We start from the raw sequence: 18,049 nt of genomic DNA on the forward strand, positions 1-18,049 counted from the left end.
CATCAAATTTAGTGATTGCATTTTTTTTTATTAGAATTTGTCAAACGAAAACGAGAACAAGAAATAAAAGAAAAATACAACGAGAGGGACGATGGGCACGTGAGTGCATTTATGCACGACCCATATTCCGACGTTCATTGGAGATTTAGCCATTCCCGCATTGGGACCCGCCCCGGGGATCTAACAAGCAAATGCATTCTCGCCGTTGCAATTGCTGCCTTATTTGGATCTGCATCGGTAGATCTAGCAGTTCCATATTCAGACGTTTTAGCATTCTCGCGTTTAGATGCGTGCCCCTGCTTAGCCACTCAGAAGGCGGGACACAGCCATCGCTGCAGCTGGAATACCAAAACCCCAGGACGCCCCTACCTGCATCTGTGTTGCCCGATGTGTGAATGAATTTAATCCAATCCAAGGTTCTGCCTCCTATGATTTATGCATGCAAAGCAAAACTGATTTGCAATCGGTTTTTTCCCCCTTTAACAGCTCTAACATTCTGAACTTTATACCGAGATATTTGCCTGGCATCAGTCTTTATTTGTCCATCTCTTTTATTTGCTTCAGAAGGTTTTCTTGCTTGCCTTATGCTTATAAAGAACTCAAGGTGATGAACACACCTTCCTCCTCCTGTTTTCCCCACAGCAACAACCTTGTGAGGTGGGTTGAGCAGAGAGAGAGAGAGAGACTGGTCGAAAGCCATCCATCCAGCTTTCACGACTAAGCAGCACTAGAACTCACAGTCTCCTGGCGAGTAGTCGAAAGTCACCCAGCCGGCTTTCATGCCTAAAGCAGAACTAGAACTCACCATCTCCTGGCGATTGGCCCAAAGTCACCCAGCCAGCTTTCATGCCTAAGGCAGAACTAGAACTCACCATCTCCTGGCGATTGGGCTAAAGTCACCCAGCCAGCTTTCATGCCTAAGGCAGTACTAGAATTCACCATCTCCTGGCGATTGGTCCAAAGTCACCTAGCTGGCTTTCACGGCTAAGGTGGGACTAGAACTCACAGTCTCCTGGTTTCTAACCTGGTACCTTAACCACTAGACCAAACTGTCTCTCTAAATTAGCCAACAATGAAAAACGCTGCTTTCCCCCCTCCAATAAGGACTAGCCTCTTCGTTTATTTAGGAAGGAAGAAAAGAGGCCAATTTACTTGTGCATCTAGTTCTTGCTTAGAGGGCTTTATTAGTCAAGGAGTGATTTTTTTTTTTCACACTGGGAGTGTGCTAGTGGAGGACGAATATTTGACCTCGTCTCTCTGGGATGACCCCACATAGTTGTCCCGCCTGGCAGCGTACTCCCCGACATTAGGCAGTCCCGGGACCACGCAGCAGCTCAGCGCACTGCGGTAGATGCTCATGTCATGGGCATCATACCACTCGTCCGTCTTCTCGTCGTAACACTCGACGTTGAAGGTGGTGGTGAAGCCGTTGAAACCGCCCACCACAAAGAGCAGGTCGTCCACCACTTCGATGCCGAAGTTGCTCCGAGGGTTGAACATGGTCGGGATCGTGCGCCAGGTGTTGGCAATCGGGTTGTACGCCTCGGCGCTCCGCAGACGGTTGGCGCCGTCAAAACCGCCTACCTGCAGACGGCAAGAATCAAACCAAGGAACAATTTAAGGGAAAGGGCAGCTTGGCCCCGTGGCAGATGATGGGTGGATGGAGAAAATCCAAAATTTATTAGAATTAGAATTAGAATAGAGCTGGAAGGGGCCTTGGAGATCTTCTAGTCCAGCCCCTTGCTCAAGCAGGGAACCTATACCATTTCAGACAAGTGACTCTCTAGTCTCTCCTTAAAAACCTCCAATGATGGAGCACCCACAATTTCTGAAGGCAAACTGGTTAATTGTCCTCACTGTCAGGAAATTTCTCCTTAGTTCTAAGTTGCTTCTCTCCTGGATTAGTTTCCATTCATTGCTTCTTGTCCTGCCTTCTGGTGCTTTGGAGAATAATTTGACCCTCTCTTCTTTGTGGCAGCCCCTCAAATACTGGAATACTGCTACCATGTTGCCCCCAATTCTTCTTTTCTCTAGACTAGCCCGGGTGTCGGCAACATGTGGCTCCCGAGCCGCATACAGCTCTTTCGTCCCTCTGCTGTGGCTCCCTGCCGGCTGGCTGGTCCGGTCCCTCGCCTTCCCCTCTCAAGTCACTCCTCATGTGGCCTGAGAAGGTAAGGGCGATGGCGGGGATGGAGACTCGCTCCATATTCCAGAGCGGGAGGGAAGCACCCCTGTACTTGCCTCTCATCTCACGGGCACTTCTTCCAGTGCTTCTTGGTACTCCACGCATCTCGGTCGCTCGGGGAGACGTTCAACGTTCTCTCTGCCCCAAGACACTGTCCCTGCCCGGCCTGGCTATGGCCAATGCTCTGTGTCATAATGGGCTCCAGGAGGAGGAAGGGCCGCTGTCTCCGCCATGGTGAAGCGTGTCACTGCGTTTTTGTATTTACCAGATGAGCTATTATTTTTGGACTTTCAGACTTACCGTAGCTTGCCAAGTTTCTTATCTTTAAGCTAAGTGGGCATGTCTACATTCCTTCACTTTCTTCTAAAGCTTTTCTTTGTTCTCCTGCCAAGAGAGGTCCGGCAGGAACGTTGCCAAGATGTAACTAATTAGACTAGTGAGATGTTTTATTTTCTTTATAACAAATAAATGAGTTTTTCTTAGAAAATATATCTTCGGGTTTATTTTCTTGCAAAAGTATACACAAGGAGAATGCCACGATTCACCTCTAACTCAGGCAATTACCCCAGGAAGATAATGGGGCTGATTGCCACTCTGACAAAGCGCGCTAAATTTTAGTGTGCTGCGCAAGGCGCTGTGAGAGCAGTGAGCAGGCCATGGAGACGGCGAGAGCAGCGGCGTCAGCTGCAGCCTGGCCAGTGCTCTAGACTTGCAACTTGTTTTCGCCACCCCTATTGCCCGTTTTCACCGGCAAAGCACTCGGGCCACCACTACGAGAGACGCCCCCGACACGAGTGATGGCAAGCTGGCCATGCCCACTCTGGCCACGTCCACCCCGGCCCCCCGAGATCAAACACAACCCTGATGGCGGCCCTCAATGAAATCAAATTTGACACCCCTGATCTTGGAGCTTTTTCCCAACTGCTCTAGAGGGCCAGGAATTGGAGAAAGCTGCCCTAGGTTCTAGCAGTGGTGAAATGTAAAATTTGTTACTACCGGTTCTGTGGGCGTGGCTTGGTGTGTGTGTGTGTGTGTAATGTGACTGGGTGGGCATGGCCAACTTTTTTTTTTTTTTTTACTTTTAAAAGCATTTTTTCTGCAACCTCTTGGCCGAAGAGGTTGTAAAAAAAAAATGCTTTTAAAAGGCTCTGACGATCCCAGCTGAGTTGCCTGATTATCAGAGACTTTTGTTTTCTTTTAAAAGCTTTTTTTATTTTTTTGCTTTTAAAAGAAAAAAAAGCCTCTGATGATCAGGCAACTCAGCTCGGATCGTCAGAGCCTTTTAAAAGCATTTTTTCTACAACCTCTTTGTAGAAAAAATGCTTTTAAAAGGCTCTGACGATCCCAGCTGAGCCGCACGATCGTCAGAGGCTTTTTTTTTTTTTAACTTTTAAAAGCATTTTTTCGGCTGAAGAAAAAATGCTTTTAAAAGCAAAAAAAAAAGCCTCTGATGATCGCGCGGCTCAGCTGGGCATGGGGGCGGGGCAGGGATTTTTGCTACCAGTTCTCCGAACCACCCACCATCATCGCTACTGGATCGGGCGATCCGGTCCAAACCTGGGTTCTAGCAACCATGACTGAAGGATGCTGCAGGCTCGCCTGCCATTTCAGCCCGAGAGGGCCCCAGTCTTACCGCGTAGACGTGTTCTCCGTACGCAATCACGCCGATCCCGCTGCGCCTGCTTCGCATGGGAGCAATCAAGCTCCACTGATCCACCTTTGCATCGTAGACCTCCGCCGTGAAGAGACACTCGTTGCCATTGAAACCACCGCAAATGTAAACCTTGTAGTTGCAAAAAAAAGGGGGGGGAAACGAAGAAGCGGAGAGTGAATTAGACGCATACTAGCACGGAGAATGTTGGAAAGGTATTAATCATATGCATCGTGACACTGAAAAGGTCGGAAGAGTAAATGTAAAGTGTAGAACCTGGAAAGAACTGGTGTTCTGTCCCAGCTATGGACCCCAAAGAACACGGCACACACAAACTCTATACAAAACTTATTTACTCAAAATAACTTAGTCTTTATCATTCAAACGATGTTAATGAACTGTCTTAACAGCCTACCAGAATTCTAAGATAAGGTAATCAGAGTCTTACTAGAGTTGGCAGAAAGCCCAGAAGCAGTTTTGCAGACATGAAAGAGAGTGAACTAAAGTTGTTCTCTACAGCTTGTTGCAAGCAGTGTTCTTTCTTAAATAGGCTATGGGAGTGGCCAATTAGCCCCAAGCCTTACTTTCGAGGAGACTTCCTCCTGAGGAACCACTCCTGCCTTTTGGCAGCTCTGTGCGCCTGTGCATCGAGAAGAGGCTCCTCCTCTTCGTCCTCTTCACTTAAAGGAGCTTCTGGAGGTTCTGAAGGCCCTGGCTGAATCCCCGCCTCTGGCACCACATCTTCTCCAGCCTCCTCACTGTCCAACTCGAGAGCCAGCTGCACAGGCTGCTGGCGCAGCACCACACCAGCCTCCTCGTCGTCAGAATAAGCTACAATCCGCGCAGGCCGCTGGCGGGCCACAACAACTGGTGTTTATAATGCAGTGTAGAAAGTTAGCACCCACCCCTCTCTAGAAGAATGAAATATTTTGAGAAATATTAAAAAGAATATTATATTTTCCTTGATGAATAGTTTTTTATTTTTAGAGGGAGAAAGCAGCCCCCACCTTTCCTTAATAGCCCACAGCAGATGTCAAGAGATAGATAGCTCTATTCCTAGGCAAAGCAAATAAATACTGCAGGCAGAAATCCATTCAAGACAGGAGATTTTTTTGAAATTCCCTGCAGCCAAAGTCTGAACGAAGGCAGAGTGATAGGATTAGCCCTCATTCAAGATCCAAACCAGGACAAAAGCCATTAAGCCGTAATAGGAATTGCCCAACACCTTTTCAGAACATCGAGCCTCTTCGTTGTATCATCTCAGCAATCCAAACATCAATCAAATCTGGGAGCTCAGGCAACCTATAGAGCCAGCTATAACCCTTACAGCAGCCAATAGAATACATGTTCTTGCACAGGAACAGGAAGCTCAAGTGCAAAGCCCAAGAGAAGGTATAAAATCCCCCCACTCTCAACTCCAGTTACACCAGCGAACTGTGTGCTTGGTGGCTCTGTTCATCCTTAAACCCTCTTTCCAATCAGCCTCCATGTTTCCGGCGTCTTTCTCCCGGCTTGGAACTGAACCATAGCAGCTTATCTCTGTGCTGTCGGCTTGTTCTACAGCATGAACTTGAGCCCATTCTACAACACGATTAACACTGGGTACTCTCTAACCCTTACTCTATAGGAGCATCTATGCTTGTTTTAGTGCATAACTCAAGTCATGGCTTTCTTCTTTGTCCCGAGTGGAGCAAGGCTCTCTTAAGGCAATGGAAAGTCCACGATGCCTGGAATTCAGTACCAAAAAGATACTTCAGACATCCCAGGAGTGTGAACTGAGCCTTGTCTGCAGCTCTTTAAAGCAACTGCATCTTTCCCTGGGATAGCATAGCTGCTGTCAACCCTGAAGCTGGCCTGACTGAGGCCATTTTGAGACTTCAGAGCTGACACACCAGGGAGGAGGGATAGGGAGGGAGGGAAATAGAGATAGTTGGGGTGTTGTAGCAGTGGTGAGTTGCCCCCGATTCGGACCAGTTCGCAAGAACCGGTAGTAAAACCGGTGGGAGGCTCCACCCACTGACCCGGACATCATCAGAAGTGATCTGCGCATGTGCAGAAAAATGTGCGCGGGGGCAAGCACAATCACAAACCACGATGGTAGCAGATCCATCCAACGATGATAGCTCAATGAATAGCAACTCCACACACTATGGTAGCTTATCATCAACTGAATACGTTACAGTACCTTTCTTAAATATGTTCACAACTAATTACAGCATGACTCAGCATTACAATGAATCAGCAGGAAAACGTCAAAGTCACACAATACATATTCATATTAAAGTCACAGAACACATATATTGCCTAGACAACTTGTTAGGCTCAAACCATATCCTAACACAAGCGAAGCAAGCACGCGCACGGGGGCACAATGCGAACCGGTAGTAAAGGTAAGTAGAACCCACCCCTGTGTTGTAGCCAAAACAAAATGCTTTCTCGTGGGAACCAAGGACATTCCTGCAGGTGCTCGGAAGGAGGGGCCTGGAGTCACCTAGCAACTGGACAGCATCCTGATTGGACTACCATGTGGCTGGTTGTTTTGAGAAAGTGAAAAACTTTCACTTTTAATCAGGGGAAAACCGCGGGAATATTCAGAGTTGGTTTTCACCAGCCTGTGCCAAAATGATATATCCGATAAACCTATTCTTTGATGAATTTGCCCACCTCAGGGTTTTGTTTGCTGTGGGTATGTTACTTGGAACCCTAACATGATTCGATGCCAAAGGCGCACGGAACACTGTTATCTTCCCACCAAAAGTGGTCCCTATTTTTTTACTTGCATTTTTTACGTGCTTTCGAACGGCTAGGTTGTCAGAAGCTGGGACAAGTAACAGGAGCTCACCCCATTACGCGGCGCTAGGGATTCGAACCGCTGAACTGCTGACCTCTCGATCGACAAGCTCAGTGTCTTACCCACCAAGCTACCGCTATCTTCTTCTTGAGCATATCTCGGTTCAATTTGTTCCTCCCTTCTTTTCTTTCTGTCTTCCAAAATAAATCCGTAATGTTTGCCCTAACAGCAGCTTTGGGAAATGTACAAGGATAAGAAATGTGGAGAAAGAAATACGTTTTTTTTTTTCTGAGCCAAGAACCACTGTTGATCTTTAAGTGGCACACTCCAAAATCAAAAGTGGTGCAACAAACATGAATGCCATGGAGTGGCCCTGACTTTAAAGTTGAATGCAAGTTTAAAATGCAAGTTTAACCTGATTCTCCAGTACAGATAATCCTCAATCTACAACCGTTTCTTTCTCAAGCATTCAAGATTATAATGGTACTGACCAAAGGGGCTTGCGACATGTCCTTGCATTTTGCAACCTCCCCACATTGCACCTTCTCATAGTTCACTTGATTGAAATTCAGACCCTTGGCAACTGGTTTGCGCTGGAGGCTTTTAAGAAGAGACTGGACAGCCAAATTGTATAGGCTTAGGGCTGTGATGGCGAACCTATGGCATGCATGCCACAGGTGGCACGCGGAGTCATGTTGTCTGGCACACCAGCTCAGCTCTGTCAGCTGATTTTTGGCCCTTTTGGGCCCAGCAGAAGAGGGCCTGGGGGGGGGAAGGCCCCCTTTTCTTTCTCCCTGGCTCCAGATCCTCTCTATGCATCTGGGGAGGGCGAAAACAACCTTCCCCACCCCCTTGGAGGCCCGAAACAGTCCGTTTCTCAACTTCCGGCCTCCGAGGGGGTGGGGAAGGCTGTTTTCGCCCTCCCCAGATGCATAGAGAGGATCTGGAGCCAGGTGAGAAAGAAAAACGGGCCTACCGGGCCATCTCGTGCCAGGAGTGGGGGGTAAGTGGGGTTGTGCTCACATGTGCGTGGTGGGGCACATAGAATTATGTGTTGGGGACACGCACAGGCAAACCTCCCCCGCCCCCCCTTCCTGGCACGCGATGGCAAAAAGGTTAGCCATCATTGGCCTAGGGCTTCCTGCTTGAGCAGGAATTGGACTAGAAGATCTCCAAGGTCCCTTCTAACTCTATTCTGATTGATTGATCAATGGTTCAAAGCATCCCAGGATCAAGTGATTGCCATTTCTGACATTCCCAGCTGATCTCCGACAAGCAGTCGAAAGAGAAAGCTGGATTCGCTTAACTATATAGCAGGATTCATTTTACAACTGCAATGATTCATTTAACAGCCATAGCAAAAAAAAAAAAAAAGTAGCAAAATTGGGCACAACTCACTTAACAAAAAACTTGCTTAGCAACAAAAATTCTGCCCCCAGTTGTGATTGTAAATCGAGGACGATCTGTATTAAAAAGAAACCAGGGGTGAAATCCAGCAGGTTCTGACAGGTTCTGGAGAACCGGTAACGGAAATTTCGAGTAGTTCAGAGAACCAGCAAATGCCACCTCTGGCTGGTCCCAGAATGGGGTAGGAATGGGGATTTTGCAATATCCTTTCCCTGGAGTGGGGTGGGAATGGGAGATTTTGCAGGATCCTTCCCCTACCATGCCCACCAAGCCATCCCCACAGAACTGGTAATAAAAAAATGTGGATTTCACCCCTGAAAGAAACCAAGGGTGGGGATTGGTCTTGGGCAAAGGGACTCTTACGTTTTTATTTTCAGAGAGGGAAAGATCCAAGGCATGGAGTGATGCGGTGGCCTAAAGGTGGAGCTCTCACCTCACAATCAGGAGGCTATGAGTTTGATCCTAGGTAGAGGCAGATATTTCACGCTCTGGGCACTGTGAGAATATATCTGCTGGAAAAAACTCCACACTGGTGACAAGAAGGGCATCTGGCCAGGAAACACTCGGCTCCATTTAATTGCCCAGACTCTACCCCGCAAGGGATTATGGGGTCATTTAAAGAAGAAGAAGAAGATGATGATGATGATGAAAGATCCAAGGCATGAGCGTGCGAAGGACCTGGCGACTGTATTCACTGCCAGAAAATTCTGCACGATAATTACCTTTCCGTAGAGTGTCGTGGCACTCGCGTCGCTCCTCTGCTCGTGCATGGGAGCGATTAATGTCCACTGGTTGGTCTCGGGCTCGTACCTCTCTGCCGTGTTGAGGCGCACGTAGCCGTCAAAGCCACCCATGGCATAGATGAAGTTATCAAGGACAGTGACGCTAACGTAGCAGCGCCTGGAGTGCATCGGGGCCACCTGGTGCCAGGTCTTTTTGATGGGCTCAAACCGCTTGACGCTGTTGAAATAGTCCACGCTGTCAAAGCCGCCAATGATGTAGACGTAGCCCTTCAGGTAGGCAGCGCCGTGATATGCCCGGGGACTCTCCTGCTGGCAAGTCACGTTCACCCAACGATCCGCCCGGGCGTCGTACGTCTCAATCGCATTGGTTGGGCTCCCTCCGCTCCAGCCGCCAATGGCGAATAGGATGGCGTAAGGGAGCCGGGGTCTCGTCAGCGGATTGGTGAAGTCGGAACTCGAAGGGCCGTTCATGTTCAGGTCGTACATGGCTTTGAGGGCATCGATCACGATGGGCTTGCACTCCTCGCTGTCCTTCACGTAATCGTGCATTTTGACGTTGTTCATGAAATACTCCGCGTGCATCAAGGCCAGGCGGACCTTCAAAGACAAGGAGGAGGGTTGAGAGGATGGTGGATGTTTTCAAGAAGACAGTTGGGTTGGTGAAGATTCTCCATCATCCAGAGAAAGCTGTCTGAAGGTCCAGCCATGGGCAACTGGAACTAACGAAAATAAGTCCTGCTGCCATGGCTCAACTTTCCGACAACTGGATGATTGAGCATCTTTACGATTAAGAGCCCTGGTGGCGCAGTGGTTAGGATGCAATATTGCAGGCTGACTCTGCCCACTGCCAGCAGTTTGATCCTGACCGGCTCAAGATTGACTCAGCCTTCCATCCTTCCGAGGTGGGTAAAATGAGGACCCAGATTGTTGGGGGCAAGAGGCTGACTCTGTAAACCGCTTAGAGAGGGCTGGAAAGCATTGTGAAGCGGTATATAAGCCTAAGTGCTATTGGTATCTTCCTCAACCTATTGCAACAGACTTTGGGAAGGAAACCCCTGAGGTTGGTGCGAGAGGATTGGTACATTCCAACGACTCTCTGCCTTATTAACTTCCTCAGATTAATGAAGCGACTTTCATGAGCAGGGAAATGTCTCAAGCTAAATAAAATAAGTCCAGTTGCCATTACTCACCTTCAGTCAAGGAGCAGGGCATCTGCAGGGAGACTCAAATATGTCAAGAAGGTGCCACAATTCTATGATCTTATTATTCATAAAAGCTGAATGCAACAAAATTTCGTTTGAATGTATGCTGATTAGTGTACATTTAAAGTGGCAATAAAGATTTCTATTCTATTCTATTCTATTCTATTCTATTCTATTCTATTCTATTCTATTCTATTCTATTCTATTCTATTCTATTCTATTCTATTCTTTATTGAACTATGAACTATAATATCAACTATTGAACTCTGGTGCTGGAGAAGACTCCTGTGAGGCCCTTGGACTGCAAGGCGATCCAACCGGTCAGTCCTAGAGGAGATCAACCCTGATGGCTCTTTCGAAGGCCAGATCCTGAAGAGGAAACTCAAATGCTTTGGCCACCTAATGAGAAGGAAGGACTCCCTGGAGAAGAGCCTAATGCTGGGAACAATTGAGGGCAAAAGAAGAAGGGGACGACAGAGAACGAGGTGGCTGGAGGGAGTCACTGAAGCAGTAGGCATGAGCTTAAATGGACTCCAGAGGATGGTAGAGGACAGGAAGGCCTGGAGGAATGTTGTCCATGGGGTCACGATGGGTCGGACACAACTTTGCAACTAACAACAACAACAAGTTCTGTTCTGTTCTATTCTTATTATTCCCTCTCTGTTTACCTCTCACTGCCCACCAATCAACTTCCTGCAAGATGTTTCCATAATGGTCAGTCTATGCCCAGGTTGGCATGCAGTTCCCTATTTCTGCCCAGCTGGATGACCTTGAAGCAGTGCCTCGATGCGGCTTCTACTTTTGCTTTCCCCCAAGCATCCCGCTCCTTTCATCCCTCTCCCCACAGACCATTGCCACATAATAGCAACGCATCAGATAGCAGCTGGCAAAGACTCACCTTCGGTAGCAGGACCGCCATGTGCTGTTTCCGGTTGGGGGGTTCGTGGGCGATCCACTTGAGAATGGCTTCGAAGACAGCATCTTCCTGCTTCACGTTGAGTTCGTCCTTTTCAATGATGTCCTTAAACTCATTGACCGAGAGCTCCAGGAATTCAGTAGACGCTTTTACCATTTCCTCAAAGTTGTGCAGGATGAACATGTAGGCGGCCTGACGTAGCTCCGGGCAGTAGTAATACTCGGTGAATTTGCAGATGCCGATGCAATTCTCCAAACAGAGCTGAGACTTCATAAAGTCGGAGCAGGCCCGGACGATACCCATCACATTAAACTGATCGGCGGCCACCAGGAGCCTCTCTACATTGTCCACTGTAATGGGCACTGTCCTTGTGTAGGCATATTCAATAATGAGCTTCATCATATCTGGGGTAATACCAGGAATATTATATATCTTTTTTTCGGAGTTGTTCCAACTACTGGTAAACAGAGCTCTGAAAAAGAAGCATAACAGTCACGGTGCTGGGCCTCCAAGGGACAGCGTTGGCTTAATACTGGAGTCTCCAAAGTTGGTAACTTTTAAGGCTCGTGGACTTCAACTCCCAGAATTCCTGGCTGGGGAATTCTGGGAGTTGAAGTCCAGAAGTCTTAAAGTTGCTAGGTTTGGAAGTACACCTGGCTTAATGAAATGGCTCCAGCTTGCTCGCTTGGAGTGACTGGGTTCACTCCATGGGAAGACGTTGTAAAGCCATAATTCATGCTAAAGGTTACCAACTAAATATTAACTGACATGGTGATCATTTTTGTATATCTCGTTTTTTCAACGTGTTTCACTTTATTCTTTATACTGTAACTGCTATTCTAATAGCAAATCCTTCCTAAAAGTTATTGCATTACATTCTTGATTAAATTATCTTTCCATTAATATATAATTTTTTGATACTATTCCAAAAAAAAAAAAAAAGGTGGTGTTATTAGTTAGTTTTAGAAAATACACTTTTCCCAAAAGTGTTTTGGGCACTACTGTAGATGTAGAATTCATTCATTCATACATACTGTACATACATACATACATACATACATACCTACATACATACTACATATGTTCCTTAATAAATCAACGAAGAAATAGAATGTTTGTGATGCATCAGTTTAACTGGGTTTTTAATCTTGTTTTAGGACTTACCTGGAAAGCAGGTCACATTTTAGATAGCATTTATAAGGAAGTATTGAACATTCAAAAGGGTTTGCAAACTTTTAAGCACCATAGATGATTTCTCAGCTGGAAGTAGATGGACTCCTTCTGCTGTAATGCCTTAATCACTGTACCCCATTTAAGTTATTTTTGGGGTGCCAGCATATTCTCTTCTAGAAGAGAGGGTCAACCTATTCAAAGCACCTGAAGGCAGGACAAGAAGCAATGGGTGGAAACTAATCAAGGAGAGAAGCAACCTAGAACTAAGGAGAAATTTCCTGACAGTTAGAACAATTCATCAGTGGAACGACTTGCCTCCAGAAGTTGTGGGTACTGCAACACTGAAGATTTTTGAGAAGAGATTAGACAACCATTTTGTCTGAAATGGTATAGGATCTCCTGCTTGAGCAGGAGTTGGATTAGAAGACCTCCAAGGTCTCTTCCAACTCTTTTATTCTGTAGAGGGTGGAAGCAAACAAATTTCTGACTAGATCTCACAATATCCTAAAATCATTTCAAAGGGATCCATTTTTCCCCCTAAAAAAAAAAAAACAAGCACTTAAGCAAATTTCCAATTCCATCTGCCTTTTGTATAGCAGCTTTCCCAAATTTGATGTTCTCCAAATGTTTTCTAATTGTAATGCAGGATCGTATCTGGAAGTTGCCAGATGTGGAGAAAACTGCTCTAAATTCTCACTCTTGCTGTGATACTATCTTGTGCATTATGGGTTGTTGGTTTTTTTTTTTTTTTTTTGCACAGTAGTATTGAACACCTCCTGGGCCACAAGCAGGGCCCTACAAATGTTGAAGGGTTAAAAACTCCCTTCTTTTATTTTAGAATGTCATTTAATCCGAGAAGGCAAATAATATCCTTTTTTTTTTTAAAATGCTTTGCTATCTGTGGTTTTTATTTAAAAAGAGGAGTTATTTCAAAGGAAGCTAAAGACGTTTCCTCGGAAAGATGCTTACGGAGATTCTAAATCATCCAGGTCACAGTTATCCCAAAAAGTGCTTTTTCCAACTGGACGTAAGTTTTGTTTTTCCTTTGAATGTGTTTGGCTTCTCTTCCAAGAAGCTTAGAACTCAAGAAGCTTTTTGGATAAGAAGCGAAACATAATCAAAGGGGGGAACAAAAACAAAACAAAACAAAACAAAACAACCAAGAAAGTCCAGTTGGTTTTTTTTGGAAAACACACCTCCACAAAGACCCTTACGATTAGAATTTCTCATTACTACAACCGGGGGGCAAAAGGTGTATTTATTTATGGTTAAACTTATATGCTGCTTGTCTGGCCAGAGGCCACTCAAGATGGCTACAATAATGCTGTCCAGATGAGAGAATCCACCATCCAACTAGATGGGAGAGCTTGCCTGGTTGCTTACATCCCTTTCAAGAGACGGGGAGCACTGACCGAAAATAAGAGCTGCAGCTACAGAGAATGTTCTTATGAGCATTGAATTCACACCCGTTGACTTTGATGATGACGTCACACAGCTTCCCTTCCAGCCGAAGTTCGTTGAAGACCGTACAGGCCATCGCACTCATCTTCCGCTCCATGTGGCGATAGGAGTACCCTGCCGAAGCAGAGGCATCATCCATTCTTTCAAAGTGGGGGAGGCAGCGGGAAGAGCTGCCAGGCCTTCCACTTAACCCTCCTCTTGGAAAAAAGGGTGTGATTGGTCCAGGGGTTCCAGAACCCCCTCCCATAATGAGACCCTTGACATGACCAGGTTCTAGAACTCCAGCTGCCCTCCGAAGCTAGCGGGCTCATTGCCTTCACCAGAGGGAGATGGTGGCGTTGGGCATCTTGAGGGCTCCTCAATGTCTATGGAGATTCTCCATCATTCAGGTCACCGCTGGAGGGGATTGGAGGCTAAAACGTCTAAGGAACGGTTGCTGGAATTGGGTATGTCTAAATCGAATGAAAGGGATTAACGCGATGGCTCAGTGGCTAAGATGCTGAGCTTGTCGATCAGAAAGATTGGCAGTTCGGTGGTTCGAATCCCTAGTGCCGTGTAACGGAGTGAGCTCCCGTGACTTGTCCCAACTTCTGCCAACCTAGAAGTTCGAAAGCAGGTAAAAAATGCAAATAGAAAAATAGGGACCACCTTTGGTGGGAAGGGAACAGTGTTCCGTGCGCCTTTGGCATTGAGTCATGCCAGCCACATGACCACAGAGACGTCTTCGGACAGCGCTGGCTCTTTGGCTTTGAAACGGAGATGAGCACTGCCCCCTAGAGTCAGGAACGACTAGCACATGTGTGTGAGAGGAACCTTTAGTTGAATGAAAAGAAGGACTAGGGGTAACAGGGGCTGCCACAAAGAAGAAGGAGTCAAGCTATTCTCCAAAGCTCCTGAAGGCAGGACAAGAAGAAATGGGTGGAAATTAATCAAGGAGAGAAGCAACCTGGAACTAAGGAGAAATTTCCTGACAGTGAGAACAATGAATCAGTGGAACAACTTGCCTCCAGAAGTTGTGGATGCTCATCACTGGAGGTTTTTAAGAAGAGATTGGTCAACCATTTGTCTGAAATGGTATAGGGTTTTCTGCATGAGCAGGGGGTTGGACTAGAAGACCTCCAAGGTCCCTTCCAATCCTATTATTTTGTTCTGTTATTCTGTTAGATTAAGTATCCTGTATAGCCGCCATGCTGGGGGAAGTTTATTTACATCTTAACCCCAAGAAATTCTGGTTGATGGCCACAAGATCAGGTGTCTGGAGGCTAAAACATACGATGAATAGGTAAGGGGACTAGGTATGTTTAGCCTAATGAAGGGAAGGCTCAGGGGAGACATGATAGCTGTCTTGCAGTACTTGAGGGTCTGCCTCAAAGAAGAGGGGGTCGATTTATTCTCCATACCATTTAAAAGCAGGACAAAAAGCAATGGATGAAAACTAATCAAGGAGAGAAGCAACCTAGAACTAAGGAGAAATTTCCTGACAGTGAGAACAATTAATCAGTGGAACAACTTGCCTCCAGAAGTTGTGAGTGCTCCAATACTGGAAGTTTTTAAGAAGATGTTGGATAACCATTTGTTGGAAATGATATAGGGCAGTGATGGCTAACCTTTTTGCTGTCGTGTGCCAAAAGTGGGGGGAGCATGGGGGGGGTTGCACATGCACGTGCCCACACCCATAATTCAATGCGTCTCGACCCCCCCCACACATGCGCATGCGATTCCCCCCCACTCCCAATGGGTAGGCCCGTTTTGTACCCTCCTCAGGCTCCAGAGGCTTTCTTGGAGCCTGGGGAGGGTGAAAACGGCCTCCCCCTCCCCCCTGGAGGCTCTCCGGAGACCCGAAATGGCTTGTTTCCCGACTTCCAGTGGGACCAGAAGGCCAGTTTTTTGCCCTCCCCAGGCTTCAGAGCCTTTCTAGGAGCCTGCGGAGGGCAAAAACAGTCTTCCCCACCCATCTGGAGGCCCTCCGGAGGCCGGAAACAGCCCGTTTCCCGATTTCCAGTGGGCCCGGAAGGCCCGAAAATCAGCTGGTGGAGCTGACTTAGGGCAACGCTCGCATGCCCACAGATATGACTCTGCGTGCCACCTGTGGCACGTGTGCCATAGGTTCGCCATCATGGGTATGGGGTTTCCTGCCTGAGTAGAGGGTTGGACCAGAAGACCTCCAAGGGCCCTTCCAACTCTGTTATGGTTGTCCCAAAGGTGCTTAACTTTGGAGTTTTTTTCCTTGAAAACATTTCACTTCTCTTCCAAGAAGCTTCTTCAGTTCTAGAGGGTTCCTCCTTCCTACGCCATTCAAAATGAATCATGCTTGGACATGGCCCACCTCTCCTTGGAGGAGGGACAGCTTGAAGGCACAGTGCACTTTTTCCAGTGCTGAAATGTTTTAAAAGGACTGGTGCTGGAAAACCAGTAGGGCTCAGCCTTGACACCCAGATTGTATGTTTTACAGATAGAAGAGAATGTTTGAAATTCAGAGTTGAACTGTGGCGTCCTTGATGCTCTCTGAGCATGGCAGTTTTCCTGCAGACATTTCATTACCCAACTAGGTAACATCATCGGCGCTAGACGGGAGTGGGGTGTGTGAAATGGAGGAGGACGGCAACTGTGGGGTCCTCTGTGTTTTTCTGAGCTTGGTGGTTTGCTTGCAGACATTTCATCACCTAATTAAGTAATATCATCAGCACCAGAAGGGAGTGGAGTGGGATTTGCTCTTTTTAATATATACTAATTATATACGGATGGTTCCTTGATCAGGCTGTTGTTTATTGTTGGGATTGTTTGCAGTGGTGGGTTTCTACCTGTTCGGACAAACTGGTAGCGACTGCGGTGGGAGGCTCCGCCCACCCACCTGGACATCATCACAGAATGCAGAATGACATCACAGAATGACGCAGAAGCACCGCGCACGAGCGAAGCAAGCACATGTGCACGCTCACAGTTCCGAACCAGTAGCGAAGGTAAGTGAAACCCACTACTTATTGTTTGTCTATGTTGGTAAATTCCGTGATTGGGGTATGAAGTGTGTCACTTGCTTACAATCAAGTAAACAGCAAGGAACTACCAACACAGTCGTCTAACCAACATTTTTGGGGGAGTTTGTATTTTAAGGATTTTGAATAATAATTAAACGCAGGATTTTCCAGTTCTTAATTGTTCCGTCGGGAAATTTCTCCTTAATTCTAGGTTGCTTCTGTCCTTGATTAATTTCCATCCATTGCTTCTTGTCCTGCCTTCAGGTGCTTTGATAGGAGTAGCTTTTCCTACATCTTTCTAACGTTTTTTTTTCCCTCCCTTCTCAACACATGCACACACTTCACTGCCCTTGTGGTTATTTCAAATTTGGTAATTGAAAGGATGCACGTAGCGCCCAATGATGTTGAAACTGGGCACAGCACAGAAATATCCACACACTTTTAATGCCCAGCTGTCTCTTACATTTCATCTACTGATGATTTCTACTGTCAGGAAGGTACCAGGTTTTATGACCCCAAAAGCAGAAAAATCTTTTTTTAAAAAGACGAGACGCGGGCATGAAACCGAAGGAGGAAACTAGGCGAAAGCAATTAAAGAAAGGTTCCTGGTTTTAAAAGGCTGGAAAGCAGATGAGAGAGCAAAATCCGTTTTCCGCCTGATTTACCGAGCAGCGAGGTTTTTGATAGAGCAATCCAAGTGTTTCAAAGATTAAAAGAGCAGTTTGAAAAGGAGCAATTCTTATCGATGCCCTTTTGTGGCTTGGTAAATCCATTCGGGCAGAAGCTTTGGAGAAAAGGGGAGATCCAGCAAACCAAGCCATGACATTCTTTATTGGACTTTAATACCCTTAACGCAGCGTTTCACAGCTGCCGCAGCTTTTAAGATCTGTGGATTTCAACTTCCCTCAAGATACGAAGCTGGCAGGAATAGCCGACACCCCAGATGATAGGTTCAAGTGGTGGCAGTCAAATTATTTTACTACTGGTCCTGTGGGCGTGGCTCGGTGGGCATGGTGTGGCTTGGCGGGGAAGGATACTGCAAAATCTCCATTCCCACCCCACTCCAGGGGAAGGATACTGCAAAATCCTCATTCCCACCCAGCTCCAGGGGAAGGATACTGCAAAATCCCCATTCCCATCCAGCTCCAGGGAAGGATACTGCAAAATCTCCATTCCCACTCAGCTCCAGGGGAAGGATACTGCAAAATCCTCATTCCCACCCCACTCCGGGAGAAGGATATTGCAAAATCTCCATTCCCACCCCACTCCAGGGGAGGAATCTGCAAAATCCCCATTCCCTCACCACTCCAGGGGAAGGATACTGCAAAATCTTCATTACTTCCCCACTCCAGGGGAAGGATACTGCAAAATCTCCATTCCCACCCAAACATAAATTCAAATTATGTTGAATTTCAAAATGAAATTCAACATAAAGAAAAGCAATGTCTCACAGTTAGGCAAGAAAAACCAAAAGTACAGGTAGGGATTGGGTGAAACCTGACTCAATAGCAGTAACTGTGAGGGGGTTTTGGAGTCCTAATGGAC

At 46.7% G+C, this 18,049-nt stretch overlaps 1 protein-coding gene across 1 annotated transcript; it reads right to left on the reverse strand.

The window, feature by feature from the left end:
- Positions 1-1,147: 1,147 nt before the first annotated feature.
- KLHL10 (kelch like family member 10) lies at positions 1,148-15,265 on the reverse strand. Its single transcript, XM_034420470.3, has 5 exons — positions 13,481-15,265; positions 10,878-11,367; positions 8,757-9,374; positions 3,819-3,968; positions 1,148-1,584 (listed from the first exon to the last, which is right to left on the reverse strand). Exons 1-5 carry the CDS (start codon positions 13,774-13,776, stop codon positions 1,210-1,212), a joined length of 1,929 nt encoding a protein of 642 aa, XP_034276361.1. The 5' UTR covers positions 13,777-15,265; the 3' UTR covers positions 1,148-1,209.
- Between the last annotated feature and the right edge of the window lie 2,784 nt (positions 15,266-18,049).

The sequence above is a fragment of the Pantherophis guttatus genome, chromosome 14 (assembly GCF_059756535.1).
Source record: "Pantherophis guttatus breed Tessera chromosome 14, ASM5975653v1, whole genome shotgun sequence".
Lineage (NCBI taxonomy): Eukaryota > Metazoa > Chordata > Lepidosauria > Squamata > Colubridae > Pantherophis > Pantherophis guttatus.